Source organism: Nipponia nippon, unplaced genomic scaffold, assembly GCF_047370975.1.
Source record: "Nipponia nippon isolate SJK-2023a ecotype South Korea unplaced genomic scaffold, ASM4737097v1 scaffold_8, whole genome shotgun sequence".
Taxonomy (NCBI): Eukaryota; Metazoa; Chordata; class Aves; order Pelecaniformes; family Threskiornithidae; genus Nipponia; species Nipponia nippon.
Window position 1 is genome coordinate 48,002,033 of NW_028262402.1, and position 19,328 is coordinate 48,021,360.

The 19,328-nt window shown below is 42.8% G+C and overlaps 1 protein-coding gene and 1 long non-coding RNA gene across 5 annotated transcripts in view; both read right to left on the minus strand.

The window, feature by feature from the left end:
• The window catches only part of DOCK8 (dedicator of cytokinesis 8), a 94,445-nt gene extending 83,304 nt beyond the window's left edge, over positions 1 to 11,141 (minus strand). For 3 of the 4 annotated variants that reach the window (XM_087741486.1, XM_087741483.1, XM_087741484.1), the window contains exon 1: positions 10,857 to 11,140. Coding sequence is in view for 2 of the 4 variants with exons in the window: in XM_087741483.1 (XP_087597609.1) it covers positions 10,857 to 10,909 (53 nt within the window). In the remaining 2 variants the exon portion in view is untranslated. Of the gene's footprint in view, positions 1 to 10,856 lie in introns of all 4 variants that reach the window. The other variant, XM_087741487.1, reaches the window with a different exon arrangement.
• Positions 11,142 to 11,839: 698 nt separating this feature from the next.
• Positions 11,840 to 19,328, minus strand: LOC148050609 (uncharacterized). Its single transcript, XR_015700991.1, has 4 exons — positions 19,110 to 19,328; positions 18,889 to 19,010; positions 12,177 to 12,301; positions 11,840 to 12,093 (listed from the first exon to the last, which is right to left on the minus strand). It is a non-coding gene; the product is annotated as an uncharacterized LOC148050609 (long non-coding RNA).

Genomic DNA, 19,328 nt, shown 5'->3' on the forward strand with positions numbered 1-19,328 from the left:
ATCACTACAGGTACAAATGCCATAGAAATTATATTACACACCCTCACAAACATATTTGGATGATGCAAGACATTTTACATCATAAGTTACAAACTGAATTTCACTTTGCCATTCACCTGGAAAATGTCAAGCTTGGGGAAAGGTTAAATTTTACTCTAACAATATTCTAAACATGAGGTTTTGTTATTATAATGATTGTAAAGCTCAGATCGTGTGACAACTGAAATAAAAGATACTCTTACTTAATCCAGTTTGCTTGACTTTAGGGGAAAAGGCTAATACCGAGTCCAGGTGTTCTGCCTCCTTTATGAAGCGTCTCCAGATCATTTATTACTGAAGCCCAAGAAACGGTGTGATTCATCACGTGCAAGTATTATTCTACAAATGTCACGAGGGAAAATATTGTGAACTTTTTATATGAACTTGGCTCAAAAGCTGATCTAGGCCTGGACCTATTTTTCTGTAACTGCATTCATGATGGTAAGCATTTAGTGTAAGTAAGTATGTTATCAGGTAAGCATTTTTCACAGGCTATCCTTTTTCCTACTGCTACTAACAACAGTATAGTCTGGTGTGTGTTTTTCAAATCAAATTTAAAAAAAAAAAAAATCGAGTCAGAATAGAAAAAAGGACAACTATGCTGAACTATGCTCATGAACTGTATTTTTAATGACCATAAAACCTAAAAGTGGTAGAGGGTATAAAATACAACATTAAATATTTCTTCCTTGCTGGTTTTCACTTCATGTCTGAAAATGAAAACTGTTTGGAAAGATAAATAGGCATGTTCATAAGCGAGACCTCATGGACATAAAGATGTTTCTCATTTGTAACTACATTTTTCTTGGGTAATCTTAGGATTTCCTGTACTTATAAAAAAAGAACCTCATCATAAATTGCAGCCTAGACTTCACAATGCACATAGATGTCTGAAGTCTAAGAGAGACATAAGATCTTAAAACAGGATTTTAAAATGCAGCTTATCTGCTCAGAGCCTAAAGTCCATTTCCTGCTCACCAGCCACCTTCCAGGGACAAAGCAAAACCCTCAGTACTCTAATCATGTAGCAGGGATTATTATGTCTGATTCCAGTGATTGCATAGATATGTAAATACAGTATAATACCAGTCTTCAACAACTGCAATAGAAAATAGATGGTTATATTTTAAACACTATTTGAGTACACAGTCAGATGAAAAGACTAGCTTCCTGCTAACAACAGCTGTCAATAACATCTGTCTCAACAGTAAACAATATGCTGCTTGCATGACCACCTGTTCTCTAAAGGCTTTGTTTCTATAGCTGCCTACTTGCTGATAAAGAGCACACTTGTATTATGGAGCCTATCTTTCCTGCACTTGTAATTTTTCATAGAGAGTTGGCTGGATGGGCCTGTGTTTGCCATCAACCCCCTACTTAAGTGGCTGCTATCACCTTGATTGTATAGCAGGCAGACTACTCCAGAAAAGGTAATCATAAAGTTCGGGGTAAACAATACAAACCCAAAGTAAATCACCGTGAATAACCAAAGGCATGAGTATCCTCTGGAAAGTAGTTAAGAGGGCATTTTCTTACTCTTTCTTTTCTACTTCCTAAAAGTTAGATGTATTTTACGCACAAAATGTTGTAATCTTTCACAAAGTGTACCGGAAGAAAGGTCTGTGCATTTAGTCTTTGTGACGGACAATAGGATGTCAAATCTAGTAAGAGTGTCCTAAATAATCTTGTCTTTGAAAAATGAGCAGATACTTACAGGAATCTATATTAGCACTATGAATTAATACCCTATGACATAATCTTGATATATAATATTGCTTTCTTCCTCAGCTTACTCCTGTAACTGATTTACAATTGACCTCTGCTAGAGGAGGAAGCAATGTTCACACAGTTCCCCATCAGAATTAGAAACATCTTAAGGACACACATATAGTTTTGCACAGACAAACATGGCTTTGCACATTGTTTGCCTTTCTTTTTATTAATTTTGTACTTGTATAAAACATGACAGGCTTGTAATCTAAGCCTAGTCCATAATAAATATTATAGCAGTGTTCCTCCTTTCATGCAGTTGCCTCTCTTAGGACCTCCAGCTACGTTCTAGCCCATATGGTCTACAGCACACCTTACTCCCAGATATAAATCAACAGGCTGTGTGGATGCAGACAGGCTTTGACATAGTTGGACTTAAATGTAACAGTTATCAATGCCAGAATGTGAGATGCAAATCAGCTAATATTGGTTTGAATTATACATAGGGATCAGCCAAACTGTATACTGCTTAAATTTGTCATTTGCTCAAGTGTGGTTGTAAAACATGTTTAGAAGTGCTACACTGACATAGATTTAGTCTAATTTGCCTGCTCACTGGCAACACCCTAGCAAAGGCAAATGAATTCTCTTTAGAGCTGATGAAAAGATAACCTCACAGGCATTAGGAAGTTCCCTCAATTATCTTTAGACCTGTTTACAATAGATAGGATCCATCCCTAGCCTGCTTTAATATTCTTGACTTTGTGGTAGATTTAGAAGGTCGTTATTCCTGCAGGTTATATCTCTCCCCTGGAGTGGAGAAGTACCTGTAAAAATGTCCCAAAAGAAGAGAGGCAGGTTAATGTACCTAACAAAACAGCCATCCGAGGCATTTAACAGCTGTTTAGTCGTTCACGTGCAGTGAGCAGTCATAACTGATACAACAGGGATGAAACCATGGTCTCAACTCCTCCTTATCCTTTCTGCTCACTTAGATTGCCTTGAATCCAAACAGTGGTGGGATGGGAGGTAAAGCATCTATGTGCAGAGGCTGCAGTGGGGACTAGCCTTTTGGAGTAGTGTATGAAGGAGCAGAGGTCCCTGTCTTCTCTCCCTCCTCTGCACCTGCTTTAGAACCATGTACAATCTATTTCTTATGCGGAATGCAAATCCAGAAGGCACCAAGACAATGATGCCATAAAAAGGTAGGAGAAATCAGCTTGCAGTAAGTCAGGAAGACAGGAGTGACTTTTTCTGGGAAGAAGTAACACTTAGGAGATTGGGTCCTTCACATGTCTAAAGGAAACATGTCTAAAGCTGGTGAAGTATGAGCTGGATGAGCAGACAATGAGTTGGACTGAAAACTGGCTCAATTGCAAGGCCCAGAGGGTGGTGATCAGTGGCATGAAGTCTAGTTGGAGGCCATTAACTAGCAGTATACCCCAGGGTTCAATACTGGGTCCAATCCTGTTTAACATCTTCATTAATGGTCTGGATGATGGGGCAGAGTGTACTTCAACAAGTTTGCTGATAACACACGCAACTGGGAGGAGTGGCTGATGCATGAGAGCATCACGCTGCCCTTCAGAGAGACCTCAACGGGCTGGAGAAATGGGTTAACAGGAAACTGATGAAGCTCAACAAGTGCAAAGCCCTGCACCTGGAACATTCCCATGCACCAATATATTCTGGGCGTCACCCAGCTGGAAAGCAGCTTTGCAGAAAAGGACCCAGAGGTCCTAGAGGACCATGACCACACTGGTCCTGGGAGACCGTGACTTCATCCAAGTTGAACATGAGCCAGCAATGTGCCCTGGTGGCAGAGAAGGCTAATGTTATCCTGGGGTGCGCTAGGCAGAGTATTGCCAGCAGGCTGAAGGAGATGATCCTTCCCCTCTGCTCAGCACTGGTGAGATATGCCTGGGTTCTGCGTCCAAGCCTGGGCTCCCCAGTACAAGAAAGACATGGACATATTGGAGAAAGATCAGCCAAAGGCAACGAAAGTGATGTAAGGACTGAAGCATCACTCCTATAAGGAAAGGCTGAGAGAGCTGGGACTGTTCAGGCCGGAGAAGGGAAGGCTCAGGGGGAATCTTATCAATGTATATAAATATCTGAAAGGAGAGCTAGGCTCTTTTCAGTGGTGCCCAGTGACAGGACCACAGGCAATGGGCACAAGATGAAACACAGAAGGTTCCACCTGAAACACTTTTTTACTACAAGGGTGACTGAGCCCTGGCACACGTTGCCCAGAGAGGTTGTGAAGTCTGCCTCCTTGGAGGTCTTCAAAAGCCATCTGGATGTGGTCCTGGGCAGCCAGCTCTAAGTGGCCCTGCTTGAGCAGAGGGGTTGGACAAGATGACCTCCAGAGGTCCCTTCCAACTTCAACCATTCTGTGATTCTGTGAAAGAAACAAGCAGATACTTTGGGCAGTTTACATTCTATCCCTGTAAACCAGAAATGGGAGGTACACGCTCTGGCAATTGGGAAAAAACTCATGTTGAACTCCGCTGAAAAACTGGAAAAAATTGAATATAAAAGTTAATGAAAGGTGAAAGAAGTGTAATGATATTCCTGAAAGACAACCACCCCACTATTTCCTATAGCCAAATTAAAATTCTCTCAAACAAAACCAGTATGCAGGAACAAGACTAGTCATCCTTACCTCAGTGCCCGCTAAGATCATGGAACAGATTCTCCTCGAAGTTCTGTTGAAGCATACGGAGTACAGGGAGGTGAGTAAAGACAGCCAACATGACTTCTCCCAGGGCCAATCGTGCCTGACTAATCTAGTGGCCTTCTACAATGGAGTGACTGCATCAGTGGACAAGGGAGGAGCAACTGATGTTATCTACCTGGACTTCTGTATGGTCTCCTACAACTTTCTTACCTCTAAATTGGAGAGCCATGGATTTGATGGATGGACTGTTAGTTGGATAAGGAACTATCTGGATGGCCACATCTAAAGAGTTACAGTGAACAATGTCCAAATGGAAACCAGTAACAAGTGGTGTTCCTCAAGGGCAAGTACAGGGATGTATCTATTTAATATCTTCATTAATGACAGAGATGGTGGGACTGAGTGCACCCTCAGCAAGTTTGCAGACAACATCAAGCTGAGTGGTGCAGTTGATTCACTTGAGGGAAGGGATGCCATCCAGAGGCACCCTGACAGGCTTGAGGGGTGGGCCCATGTGAACCTCATGAAGTTCAACAAGGTGAAGTGCAAGGTCCTGCAGTACAGACTGGGGGATGAATGGATTGAGAGCAGCCCTCCAGGGAAGGACTTGGGGATACTGGTGGATGAAAAATTGGACATGAGCCAGCAATGTGCACTCACAGCCCAGAAAGCCAATGGTATCCCGGGCTGCATCAAAAGAAGCATGGCCAGCAGGTCGAGGGAGGTGATTCTGCCCCTCTACTCTGCTCTAGTGAGACTGCACCTGGAGTACTGTGTTCAGCTCTGGAGCCCTCAGCACAGGAAGGACATGGACCTGTTGCAGTTGGTCCAGAGGAGGGCCACAAAGATGATCAGAGGGCTGGAGCACCTCTCCTATGAGGACAGGCTGAGAGAGTTGGGGTTGTTCAGCCTGGAGAAGAGAAGGGTGCAAGGAGAATTCTTGTGGCCTTTCAACACTTAAAGTGGGGTTATAAGACAGAGAGAGACTTTTTAGTACGGCCTGTAGCAACAGGACAAGGGGCAATGGTTTTAAACTAAAAGAGGGTAGATTCAGACTAGATATAAGGAAGAATTTTTTTACAATGAGGGTGGTGAGGCACTGGAACAGGTTGCCCAGAGAAGCTGTGGATGCCCCATGATTGGAAGTCTTCAAGGTCAGGTTGCACGGGGCTCTGAGCAACCTGATCTAGTGACAGGTGTCTCTCCCCACGGCAGGGGGGTTGGACTGCGTGATCATTGAAGGTCCCTTCCAACCCAAACCTTTCTATGGTTCTAAGATACAAACCTGATCTTTATACTCCCTGCACAGGCAACTCCAAGTAGTTTGCTCCAAAGGATTAAAAAAATCAGTTTCTCATTTGTTTTTATGGAAGTCTAAGAAAACTGGCCATTTACTATAAACTGTTACTAACAGATTGTTATACATAACATATGAAACTTATATATACACCCTATTTTTTTATCTTTAATCTGTTATTAGTGTTTAATATTCTCTGTACCAAAGACAAAACCACTACTATTTCACACATGTAGTATGTAAGAAGGAGTCTTTTCCCATAGTAATTACAAACTGGAATTTTTAAAACTCTCTTAAAAGCCATAGTGCGCTGTATATTTATGGTACAGATTTTAGATTTGATTGTTTGAAAAAACGGTCTTGAATATAAACCTGCAAAGGCTTATTAACTTGAGTTATCCTCCCTTAGGTAGATTCCCAGGGTGCCACACATTAGAGTAAAGCAGGATTCGACCCATTCATCAAGTGTGCTCTCCTTTGTGACTCGCTTTCTTGAATTAGGTTGACTCAGTAAAAACAAACACAGGATTTTTAATACTACCACTGTCCTGACGTTACATATTATAAGGCTATGGCTCAATGGTCACACTTGATAAGAAGGATATATCTACAAGCAGCTTTTAAACGTTGATAAAGTATGAATGTGCATTTTAGGTATGCAGCAAACACATGGCAGATGCCTTTGCTATTAGCAGGCTGGTAATTTTATGAACGTTTTTATGATATATTACTTTAAGTAAGAAACTGACTATGAGAATTTACCATACCTTTTTAAAAAATGCACTAGATCTTTACATTTACTACATAAATCTATTGTACACACAAAGGACTGAGGTTGTCCCTGCAGCTTATTTAATATATTTAAAGTTTAAAAAGAAAAAATAATTAAAATAAATAGCTTTGCCTATACAATGGAGTCTGGACAATGCTCTTAAGTAATTAGCATTTTATTATATCCATATAACAAGGATTTTATTGAAATTCAATCAAAAGACGCTGGCCTCAGCCCCATAAAGGCGTTGCACTGAACAGAAATCTGCTATCAGAGTACGTAGGAAATAGCTTGTTCTGCCACTGAAACCATTTTGCACTGTACCTGACCCCTCTGCAACAGCCCCTGCCATTTAGGGTAATTTCTTGTGAACCTTCAGGACCGAGACTTTGTACAATATAAGATTTAAGCTGACCTTTTCATTTCAGGCAGAAATAATTTAAATGTATTATCATCATTAATGTAAAGTAGAATTCATGGTATAATTTGAGAAATAAGTAGGGGTTAGACTTCTATCACAGGCTTTTAAAAATTTGAAATCTTTAGCTAAATGTTTGCTCTAATATTGGTAGTGTGGGTTGTTTGTTTTTTCAAATATAAATCTATGCATGTAAACTCATCCTTAAGTACACTTCTTAAAACTAGTACAGGAAAAGAAAATTTTGTTTGGCAACTGGAAATTGCAGGGACAAGGAAATGAAATTATAGAAGTAAATGCTAAAAATTTGTGTTACAACACTTGTAAAATGCAGACATAGGTTGTCTATAGAGACAGTTGACGCGTAAGTTTATTGGGAGTGTTTTTAATTGCATGAGTCACATGACTGAAAGTTAAGTGATATGTTAGGGAGCCATATTGCTGCTCTTGGTAGTTCTCTGTTTTGTAATTTATGTATTGAAATATTTTGAATATATAGCACTGGTGCCCAGTGTGCCTAAAGCACAATTTTGTTCACTTGAAGTCAAAACAAGTAACTACTACTGCAAGATCTATGTGGAAGATAAAACAGTAAACTACACTAGCTAAATAAAAGTAATAAAAATAGAAAATCTCTTCCGTGAATGCTGTGTTTATCCTAACACACTGCTGAGACAAAGTGATTAAAATTCAGCTTTTATGGTCTCTCAAATGTACACTGCTCAGCTGGTACATGTTAGAGCCCACACTTTTAGCAATGACGAGCTGTTTTTTCTCAGCAGTTTACAAAATTATTTTTCAGCTTTCTTGGTTCCTGGGTATAAATACTGTGACTGGAAAGTAGACACATTTACAACATGCAATCCAGAGACCTTCTAGTTACTATCCAGGACTCAACAAGGATGATCTACTTTGTCATGTCCCATGCTGGCTTCCAACCACCACAGGCACCTAACACACTCAGAGAGCGCCAGAAAGGTCTCTCAGTGTTGCACATTAATGAGAGTTTTCTGTCCCTTCCTCTGTCCAACGCAGGAGGCCGTTGGGAAAGACAGATACAACTTACTTTTAAGTGATACTTTAGGCTTCATTTCAAAGAACCTATAAAGCTGGACAGAAATTTAATTTCTCATGTAATTTAAAAAAAAAAAAAAATTTTGCAGATGATGTTTTCTGAGGTCCTGCTCAGTTTTCAGCAGCTTATCTCTGGGTAATACACAGGTAAGTAGCAGGAATGCTGCCTGACATGAGGGACACTAAAGGCTTGCTCCTTCACTTCTACATATGAGATGAACATCATTATACATAAAAGTGATCCCATTAAAACAGAAGGAACTACTCACATACATGCATTAAAAACACATGTGCAAGTCTTTGCAGGATTAAAAAAGGCAGGAAGCAACAGGTTGGGGCAACAGACACCAGATGGGTGGAAGGAAGAATAAGGTGAAAGGAAGAGATGGTTATGTGGGCAGGTTGCATACGCAACTTACAAGTCTGGAGGCATGTGAACACCCGATTTAAAAGTTTGACCTTGTTTTGAACAAATGCAATGCTTGTCATGTAACAGCTGTTCCTGAAGCATCTGCAGCTCCAGTGCTCATGATCGATAACTCACACTAACTTTAAATCATGACGAGACCGCTAACACAACATTTTGGATTACGTCATTGCTAATTTTTTACAGAACAGTGTTTAGCATAGTTCATAAGGTGGTCAGATATCCATCATGCTTCACCAAACACACCAGGGTACAGCTCACGTAACTAGCAGGGAGGCAGCTGGTGTCATTGTACTGAGGAACCAGTACAGAGCCTAAAATGCTGCCAGTCCTCATAAAAACAGTACACAGCTTAGTCAAGTCACCGGCAAGAGAAAGGGCGAGAAAGAGAAGAGCTTGCATGCCAATTTGTAGTGAATGGAGAGTAATTATACAGGCAATGTAATAACTCCTGCAAATGATGCCTTGCCAGTAACATCCAACTTTCACTCAGAGTTGCATTTTGCAGAAGTAAGCAAGCTCAGGAACTCTGAAGAAAGAGGAACGAAAATTTGTAGCTGTAAATTAGCCTTTTGTGTACAGGCAAGAAAGCTAACACACTGACCTATTATTCCTCTCATTTTGAAAATTCCTTTAAAAAACCCAAAACGCCACATTAAAAATGCTTCCTATGAAGATATATTGCTCTGCTGTCAGCAGAACAAACTGCACTCGGGTCATGTAAAAATGACCTGCTCCTTTTGAAGAAAGGGAAACATGGTGTTCTCCTAGCAAATAGATGTTGTTTCTACCACACTGTGTAAAAGAGAATATTCTTACTTGTAAAATAAACATGCAAATTGTTAAATCGGAATCATATTCAGAACATGATGAATAACATATTTGAACATTTAATTTGCTAAAAAAAATACTGAATAGTTCACTATTGAATCGAAAGAAAAAGAAATTACAAAAAAATATAACAATGGTTTCACTTCACAACGGTTCTTACTAGCAAAACCTTTGTGAGACTTTGTGAAATGAAGCCAGATTAACTGTTACGATGCCACTACTTTGTAAGGCTTTAGTCATACAGATGAACAGTGACCATCACCACAGCTGGGAAAAGCTGCCAGAAGGCTGACCCTAAAAATAGTAAGAAAGAAAATAACCCAAACCCTCTAAATATCAGCCAGTTACACTCTTTATTCAAGCAAGTCTCCAAACGATCAGGAATCGTGGCAGGATCCTGTAGTGAACTGCTCATCTGATGGCTTCTCAATATGACATCTCACTCTTGTGATCTTGAGATTCCACGATAAATTTAAAATTAATTCCCAAAGGATTCAGAAAGGTACACTGATGCATATTCTGCCATGGGAAAGGCACATCACAGCGGAGCTAATTTTATCCTCTGCGACTGCAAACCCCATGTCTTCCAATAAATTGCTGAGGAGGCGGAGTTTCTCGGCATACTTTTCTCTCTGGCACAGACTTATCCTCAGTTTGTATTACCATTGTGCTATTTGTTCTTTTTTGTGTCAGCAAACTCAGTTACCTTGCACTTACATCAACACCCTGGAAACACAGTTTTTGGCTCAGATGACAAGACTCTTGAAAACCTAACAATATGTAAATAATTGTCTTGGTTTCTTACTGCCACCACAGAGCACAGACCAGCTGAGAGTCAGCACTTCCCTCGGAAAAGACACCACAGTCTAGTAGACAGCAACTTCAGTCGCAAGAGTACGGTGTTCCAACAGCTGAACTCTTAATTTACTTGGTTTAGGGAAGGAAGGGGGGAGGTAGATTTATTTTCAGTCATCAGGATTTTTTCTTTTCATAGATGAAAGGGCGAAAAGAAAAACAAAAATCCCAGGGAGGTGTGCCATTGCGGCACTGATGCCCCACATCAACCCCGCATGTCCCAGGAGCGCTAACTGCGACACCAGGTCACTTCGCCGCTCGGTGCGGAGGAGGAACCCCAACCCCCCGCCAGCGAGCAGCCCCTCCAGCCGGCTCGGGGCTTGCTCGGACAGGACAGACGGGGACCAAACCCCGGGGGGCCACCGGACGTTCCCTCCCTGCCAGGGGACAGGAACCCGTCGCCGCCTTCGCCTGCGGAGGCTTCGTCGAGTCGCACGGCGAGTCGCAGGAGGGCAGCCCGGCGCTGCACCTCCCCGGGGCCAGGCGAGGGCCGGCGGGGCCCGCCGAGGGCGGCCGCTTGCCGGCGGCGGGAGCAGCCGGGCGGAGGAGGGAGGGCTGCCCGCCCGAGGGCCGGCCGCCGGCGGCGGCGGGTCAGCTCGGCTGCCGGGAGCTGGCGGCTGGCTCCACGCCCCGGGGGTCTCCCAGGGAGGAGCCGTCCCGCCCCCCGCTCCCGCAGCCCGGCCGGCTGCCTCGGCCGGCTCTGGGGCTCAGCCAGGCGAGGAATGGCTGCGAGGTACGAGGGAAGCCCCTTACCTGTTGATCTTCAGGGCGAACGCCCTCCTGTCTGCGGCGGGCAGAGTCGCCATGCGGAAGAGCGGCCGCGGCTGGCGGCTGCCGACGAGGACCGACGCCGGCTGTACGCACGAAGGGCGGCTTTATTTTATTAATTTATTTTTCTTAATTGCGTGCTGCGGGCTAAAACCCGACGGTCTTCTGACAGCTCTGGGTGGCGACTTCCGCATTTCACCTTCCTCACCGAAATCGTCCGGAGTGGGAGGGATCTGCCCCGGTGCACAGCTGGCTTCTCCCCCCACCGCCGCCCCCCCCCGCCACCCCGGGCCCGCCGCCCCGCTCCCCGTGGCTGTCGCGGGCTGCCCGCCGCGGCCGGGGCGCACCCGGGCGCGGGGAGGGGACGGGAATTTCACCTCCCTCTTTAACGCAGGCGACACCCGAACCGCCCGTGGGTACCCGGCGGGAGGCAGCGGGGAAGGCAGGCGTTTGGGCAAGGGCGATGAGGAGGGGGGGCACCTTGCGCCCCTGAGGGCGCGGCGCGGCGGAATCCCTGCGCACCCCCCGACCCCCCTGCTTGTGGAAGCCGCGGGGCGAGCGCTGCTCTGCGGGGCGGGCGAGGGGGCAGCGGCCACTGCTGGCCTCCGCCGGGCGCCAGCGCGGCCTCCGCCGGGCAGAGGGAAGAGCCGGGGTCCTTCCCCGGCCGCGCTGGCTCAGGGACGGAGCTGTTGGGGCGGGTGGAGGCAGAGGGGTGTAAGGGGTGAAGAGATGCCTGCTCGTTACCTAGGATGATATTTCGCCAACCCACACGTGAACCCAGGATGTTATGTTCCTCTTACCCCTAAACTGCGTAAGGAAAACTTGCACGTACCAACACCAGACACCAGCTCCCCTTGGCACAAAGCCGGCCCCGCTGCTGTTCTCTTCACCTGCACTTGTAGCTCGACTTTTTTAAAAGGCCGTTTTTACTAAGTATCTTGTCATTGTGTTACAAAGTGGTGTTTCCTGACTGGTATTTTTCTCTCAGCCTTGGTGCAGACTTCACTGATTCTGCAGATAAAACAGAACTCAGGCTTCATTTGAAAGGGGAAACAGAAGCCAAACACGGTTCCTACAGGTGAATTCTGGGGTAGCAGAGGCCATTCAGTTTCAGGTTGTGCTATTTTTATTAAATCCATGCCTTGGTGGCAACAACATTAGGATTCACCCGTTGAAAGGCAGTCATAGCTTCTCTCTCCATTCCCAGTGAGCTGCAGGGTACCTAGAGGAAAATAGTGTGATTCGAGGCAAGGAATGGAAGACTGTCAAATAGCGAAGGCCTAAAATTGTGCTAGCAATGATTACCTCTTACTCTGCAGGATTCACCATTCTCTAGAGCACTGTTAAGTATGGCTGGTCCCAAATATGAATGTTAAGCGCTACGGTCTTTGAAGAGCACTGGCTGTGTGCCATTAGGGAAGTGCAGATGGCTGAAGAGGTGAAAGATTTAACAAAAAACAGAAGTAAACAGAGTTGAAAATGGAAAGAAATATGGATATGTTTTGGGGGAAAAAACCCACAAGGATTTACAGCAGAATAAGACCTCAGATACGAGTCTGAAAACCTCAGAAAAAAAATATTAAAATCTACTATTAATACAATGGTATTGATAACAAACATTTGCTTTAGGAAGAAAAAATTAGACACTTTATTGCATGGAACTTACCCACCACACCCATCCTTTCTTTACGCTGCCAGGATAAAGCGAAGGCCACTTACCTACACGTAATTTGAACTTAAATATCACCTAGTTACAGATCACTGATACGTAGCTACAATCTGGCATGCATGTTGGTGACAAGAAAACTCCGGAGTGTCAGAGATACTGGCTGTGGCAAGACACTGCTCCACAGCAGCTTTCTTCTAGTCTGCACTTGCGCATGTCTGTTGAAAGATGGTTGCTGCCTTCACACCTCTCTTCAGTGCACAGACTGGCTGCAGTTTTAGTAGATGTGTTACTACTCTACAAAAACTCAAAGCGTGCAGCCTGCCTTCTGTCAGCAGTGGAAAGAAACAAGAAAAAATGTAACCTTTTTTCAATTTTAGTAGACCCATGTAATTTAAATGGACACATCCATTTTTGAGAGCCTAATCTGGGATACCCAAAGTTTAATTTTTTTCCTGGATCAATGGTATGCATTTCTTACCTACTCTCCTTGGAGTTCAGGGCCTCAGCACCGTTGAAAGCTAAGCATCCAAAATCCAGGTGAAATGCTTATTTTAACATCTTGGCCTTTCTAGTATACCTACTCTCTTTGCTCTTACAGGAAATTGGTGGAGAGAGGAGCTGCTTCTCTCCTATTTGCTTTTCAGAATTTTAGCTTAGAGATTAATATAAACCATGCTGTCTTTAAAATGCCATGAAATAACCATGAAATAAACACCAGTTTGTCAGTTTTCTATGCTGTCTAGGGCAGAATGGGCAAGAAATGCTTCTTATGTACTCCTTCCACATGTCGAGATGGGCTCTCTCTGTTCCACCTCATTCTGTCTCCTGTATAAAAGACGGGAAGCATGGTGCTTGAGGACATGGTTTAGTGGTGACTTGGCAGTGCTAGGTTAAGGGTTGGACTCGATGATCTTAAGGGTCTTTTCCAACTTTAACGATTCTATGATTCTAAATAGGAGGAAAAAACGTTATGCAGTTCTCCACTAGTACAGTAGGTCCTTCCTATCACATGAAATTGTTTTCTGGTAGCTTAACTGTGCATATAACCTGTCACTAGAAGAGCTGCTCATCCACAGTAGGAAGTCAAGTCTTTTATCTTTCTCAAAATACTGCTTTTGAAAACCATAGCCATCCTTTTCATTTGTTTAATTTCAAAAGCTTCCATGAAGTGCTATGCCTCTGTTTCTAGCAACTTACAAGCTAAGGAGGAGAAAAGTAAGCAATGAAAAAAAGGCAGGTAGCTCCATTAACCATTCTGTACATTGTCTGGTTGTAGAGATGGTAAGACAGTTTTGGTATTAGATAGGTTTCAAACCCATCTTTCTGTTCACGGCAGGTCCCACAAAAGGAATTGGACATTCTTCCTTTACGGAAGTCTGTGGTTAGTTGGGTTTAGGGTGTTGTTTTTTGTTTGTTTGTTTAAGAGAGGAAGATGTTTCTTCTTCTGGCTGTATCTCCAGAACTACTAACTACTCAGGAAGAAACCACTACCTCATTTTTTATTGAAGCTATGACAAAGAGTCCATCTTAACAGCTCATGTGGCGTGAAGTAGGACCTTCCTTGATTGCCAAATCTGGCCACACAGCTCGAGCTTGCAGCAATGCAGATAACATCTCAACTTGCACAAATATACCCACTTATGAATGATACAACTATTTATTTTAGAGTTGCGTACATTCTTGGTAAGCACAGACAAAAGGATTACTCAAAAATATTTTGTCACATGCAGGAAAAAATGCCCGAGGAGACACACAAAAGTAAGGTTTCCAAAACTGCTAGTATATTCAGCCTGTACAGACCAAATACTTAGATCATTGTAAGTTTTCATCTTTTTGGATGAACTGAATTATCAGCAGCCTACTTCAGCATTTGAGCATCAAAACTCATCAAATACTCCTTTTCATCTATTATGTCAGCAATTCCATTGCCTTTTTGGGGGAAAAAAGAAAAAAAAAAAAAGGAAAAAAAAAAGAATTTTATCAAGAAAGTTCACATGGTTTTAACTCATTGGAGTACTACCAGATGAGATGTTGGTAAATTGATTTTTTTAAACTATCTTATCCAATTAAGTATTGTCAACAGTACTGCTCCAGCTTATTGTTAAACACTATTGTTTGAATTCCTGCAACAAGCAAACCTGCTATATACAAGGTCATGGAGTCTAATCACGCCTTTAGAACAAGAAGTAGAACATGATATTTCCAGTCAGGAGATTAAAAAAATGGGATCAAACCAGGTCCCAGTGAAGGCAGCACGAAATTGAAAGTGAAGAAAACAATGCAACTCAGAACAGACCATGGTTTTCCAAACCTAGCTTGCTTGGATGGCAGCAGCTGTTGGTGGATCTTGTACACAATACAGCAGAAAGCATGCTTATAGTCCCCGTTTCCTCACCCCCATCCTCCTGTCACACACACATGCATCCCAAACAGTGGTCCGAGTCATCACTGCATCACTTCAGCCCTAGAATAAGGGATAAAGCCGCGCTTCCCTCTCGTTCCACTTGGGCTTCAAATGCTCTCACCGTGCTTTGGTCTTCCTCCTGCAACCTGACCTGGAGGTGGCGGGCCCACGGTCGGTTGATGTGCCCGGGCAGGCTGAGGAGCTGCAGGCCCAGCCCCGCCACGTGCTTCGGGGCAGAACGGCTGCTGCTGCCTGTTGTTTTGAAGCAGCGTGCAAGCTGGGGTTGGGGAAACGCTGAAAGTGACAATAATCGGCACGTCTATATGCCATCTACCTTTTTTTTTTTTTTTCTGTTAAGACACACATTTCCTAACGTCTTTTCTCTTAGAAGAGTAAATTAGCAGTCACTTCTTCACCATCAGTGGTATCCCTCCAACGAGTATTGCCTGATAGAGTATTACGGCATCGTGCCCATCATTAAACACAACTTTGTGGTCCAGGATAGTCATGGATGACAAAGCCCTGCTGAAGCTTTCGTTGTCACCTGCTTATTTATTGAGGATGTACCTTTGATGCTTGACCAGCAACTGAGCTAAGCCCATGGGAGTTTTCTCAGTATCTTTTATAACGGTGAGTTTGCATCCTTGGCAAAATACACCAGCAGTATCTAACTTCAGCAATGAATAACTGTTGTCCAATTACCTTGTAAGAGTATCTGGAGGTTCACACCAAAAGCAGAACTGTGATGATCTCAGTGCTTGCCAGCAACACACAATGCCCGTTAATGTTTGCTTATATTCCACCTTCCTACAACACCACTGGCTAGAAGAGTATAATGTAGCCAGTGCAGCTAGACACTCTCCTTAAAGGAAGCTGACATGCCGTCAAGTTCCGTGCTCTTGCTGGCATGGATCTCGACTGTATCCGATAAAATCTAAGTGATTTTTTCAAGACTGTTTTAAACAAAAAATGTTATATGAAATTTAGTAGGCTAAATCTCAGAAAAATAAGTGTAATTTCCCATTACTTCTACTGATGTATTAAATAGATTGGCAATGAAATACTGAACCTTCCTTAAAAAAAAAAAAAAAAAAAGAAAATCACTCCTAGGTTTAAGTTTCATTTCTGTGTTGGTGAAACAGGAGAAAGGGAACTTAGATCACTTTGCAGCCTTCTGTTTTTTCATAAAACACTTGACTCAAAAAAAAAACCAAACCCAAACACTATGTGAAAACATATCTTCTTTTTCCATTTGTCTGTGCAAATTCTTCTGGAGAAATAAAAATGTTGCTGGCCAGATCCTCAACAGAGAGTTTCTCCAAGAGAAGCATTTCTTTGCTGACCTTCGCAGTAAACAGAACTTAAGCAGAGACAACACTGATAAAATTTTCCCTTACTGTCACCATCTTCTTACATACAATTAGGCAACTTGCTAGATGATGTATGTTGATATTTAAATCCTGACTATAAGCCATACCTTTATTCTAATGTTCTCAGTTTCACTACATTTCACATCATAACAGCATATTGAATACCTAAGTCAAAAAAAGCAGCAGTGTTAAAAAGCAGGTGCACTGACTGGAGTAACGTTGGTGTTTCCAAAAGATCTTCCTTCTCTTACACGACGTGTGAACAATCTACATTCTTCAAAGAAAAATGAAGTCCAGTTGCCAAGAGAAGCTATCCATCCAAGTACAGATGAGAAAATAGAGATAGTTAAATACAGAAATAGTTAAACACAGATAACAGGCAAGAAAGAAGTAAATGTACCCAGGGGAGTATGCAAATCATACTAAAGCTATGCGTCTGCTTACCAGCTTATATTTTGAGATATATGTGGGCCTGCTCAACAGCTACTGAGCTGATCACAAAACTGAACTTAAGTTCTGTTTCTACATTGTTTTGCAGGTTAACTATAATTCAAAAAATCGGGCATCATTGTATGAATTTGCAGCAAATCCTTTCTCTGTGATGCTAAACTACATTGTACTATACAGATTAGTAGTACCTTAAAGGAACCTCCTTCTCCAGCGGTCATGGTGCTTTAAGACTGTTGTATTCCACATAGTATTGAAACACCAATGATTTTCTTTTCCTCTTGTTTAATCAGGTCATGCTCCCCTTGCTACTGAATCAGGAATCAGTAAGCTGCAGTGCTCTTCAGTGCGCCCTCTTCCTTATTTTCGTGGGTCTTACAGTCTTCTTCCCCAATTCTCTTCAAAGAATAACAGCGTTAAACGCTTTCGTCCATCATCCAAATCAGCCCAAAGCAAACGGCTTTGCTTGCACTGAGATCTTCAGTATTTGGGAAGGGACTAGCTTATTTCAATTGCAGCCACCTCAAGTAGTAATTAAATATGACTTCCTGGTACCCATCAACACTTCACTGCTTTCTGATCTCGTATGTCTGGTCTACAAATATCTTAGAAGAAAACACCCCAACTGTGCCACTCAGATTTAGGTTTGTTATGCTCATTTTAGCTGCCACCACAATAAAATATGCAGCTTTTGCATCTATCTTTACGAAGTAGGCTTTATTACACAATTCAGCAGAAATGCACAGACAGTTAATACTTACAGCAAAATTATAATGTTTGAATATAAACTTTAAAGAAACCAAAAGGAAACCCAGAAACCACAGTATTTATTTTAGGTAATTTTGTTTAAAAGAAAAATAATGAGCAGGGTTCATGTGAACTGATGAAAAGCAGAACAGCTTACAGAACCAGGCCACTGGTTTCATCACCTTTTTCTTCCCCAATACCAGATGTCTCACTGACATGTAAATGAAATTCAGTATTACAAATAGCCTCATTTTTGAAAGACAACTTATAGCCTTTTATATGTTCTGTGATGCCAAGCTGCTAGTTCCCAACTCCCTTCTGATCTTTTCTTCCTTTACCCCACAGCTTTCTTGCAGTTAAAATCTTAAATTTTTTCTTAATCAATCCCTTAGTAACAGAACTATGTAAAGCTGAGCAGTCTCAGGACAGCAAAAACATAGACCATTGGTCAGGGTTCTAACAAATACAGCTTTGAAAAACTGATCAGGTTTTTCCTTTAAAACAGGATGCGTCACACAAGGGGATAACCCAAGTGGTTGAAACAAGAACACAAAAAGATGCAGTTACCACGTATTGGTCCTAAAACTCTACAAATCAACAGACTATATAATCATACCCTATAATGAATGGATGAGATTCACTGCTTTCCACAGTTAAGGAAACAGAACTCCACAACTGATACCTGTCAGCTGCCCTTATTTACTAAAGATACCTAAGCCTGTCACCTTGCTAAACTCAAAAATTTCACACTTGTGCCGCTGCTGACATTGCATACAGCTGGCAGAAGATTTATAGTGTAGGACAACTGAATTATTTTAACTACAACCACAGCAAAAACCCGCATCTCTCACAAATCAAGATTTTAATAATTTGCTTTTTGAACTCATTATCTGGACAATCACGTAGCTATAGGTATTTCTGTTGGAATAAATATGGTTGTATCTCCAAGGACAAGCTGAATTAATGGATTATGTAAGTTATTTGATAGGTTTTTTTAGACCGGACTTTTACATGCTTGTTAAAATCAGAATGGCCAAAGTAAAAGCAAACTATTTAGAGTGGAATATCATCAAACATCATCAGTATTAAAGGAATGTTTTAACTTACACAAGAAGATTCAAGGATAAATACTAAGTATATTTACCGCCATACAAGCCAACAAACACACAAACAAGATGAAGCCCAACATAGTTTATGGGTCTGTACTCAACCCTGTGTTACTGGACCTTATACTGAGAGCAGAGAACCACACCTGGGTTTTGAGGAGTATGCATACGTAAGCATGCATCAGCGAATCTCTTCTCCATGCCTCCCCCAACACTATTACATTTACACCTTTTGATGTGAAGACATGGAAGACGTATTACCGATTTGCATTACCTACGATTACGACAGGTAATACGATTGTATTACCTACGGTCCACAAAAAGCTGGGGAGTTCACCACACGGTTAAAATCAACCATCGATACGTCGTATACACGTACATACCTCCTCACGGTATCTAATGGAAAACAGAGAAAGGTAATCTTCAATTTGTAGCTTAATTTTATTTGATTATAAATAAAAGACAGCACATCCACCCCGCACAAGGTTTGCTGACCAGACCGGGTCGTCTCCAGCGCTCCCGGCGGGTCAGGACCGACATTTCTCTTCCCGAGACCGGGCTGAGGAGAAGCAGCGGACGGGAGGACCTGGCGCCCTCCAGCCGCGTCTGACGGGCGCCGCGCCGCCGCTGTCGCCCACCTCAGGCCGCCCAGCCGCCGGCCGCGAACGGACGGGTAACGGCCAGCCCCGCCGCCGCCCCGCCAGCACCTCAGGG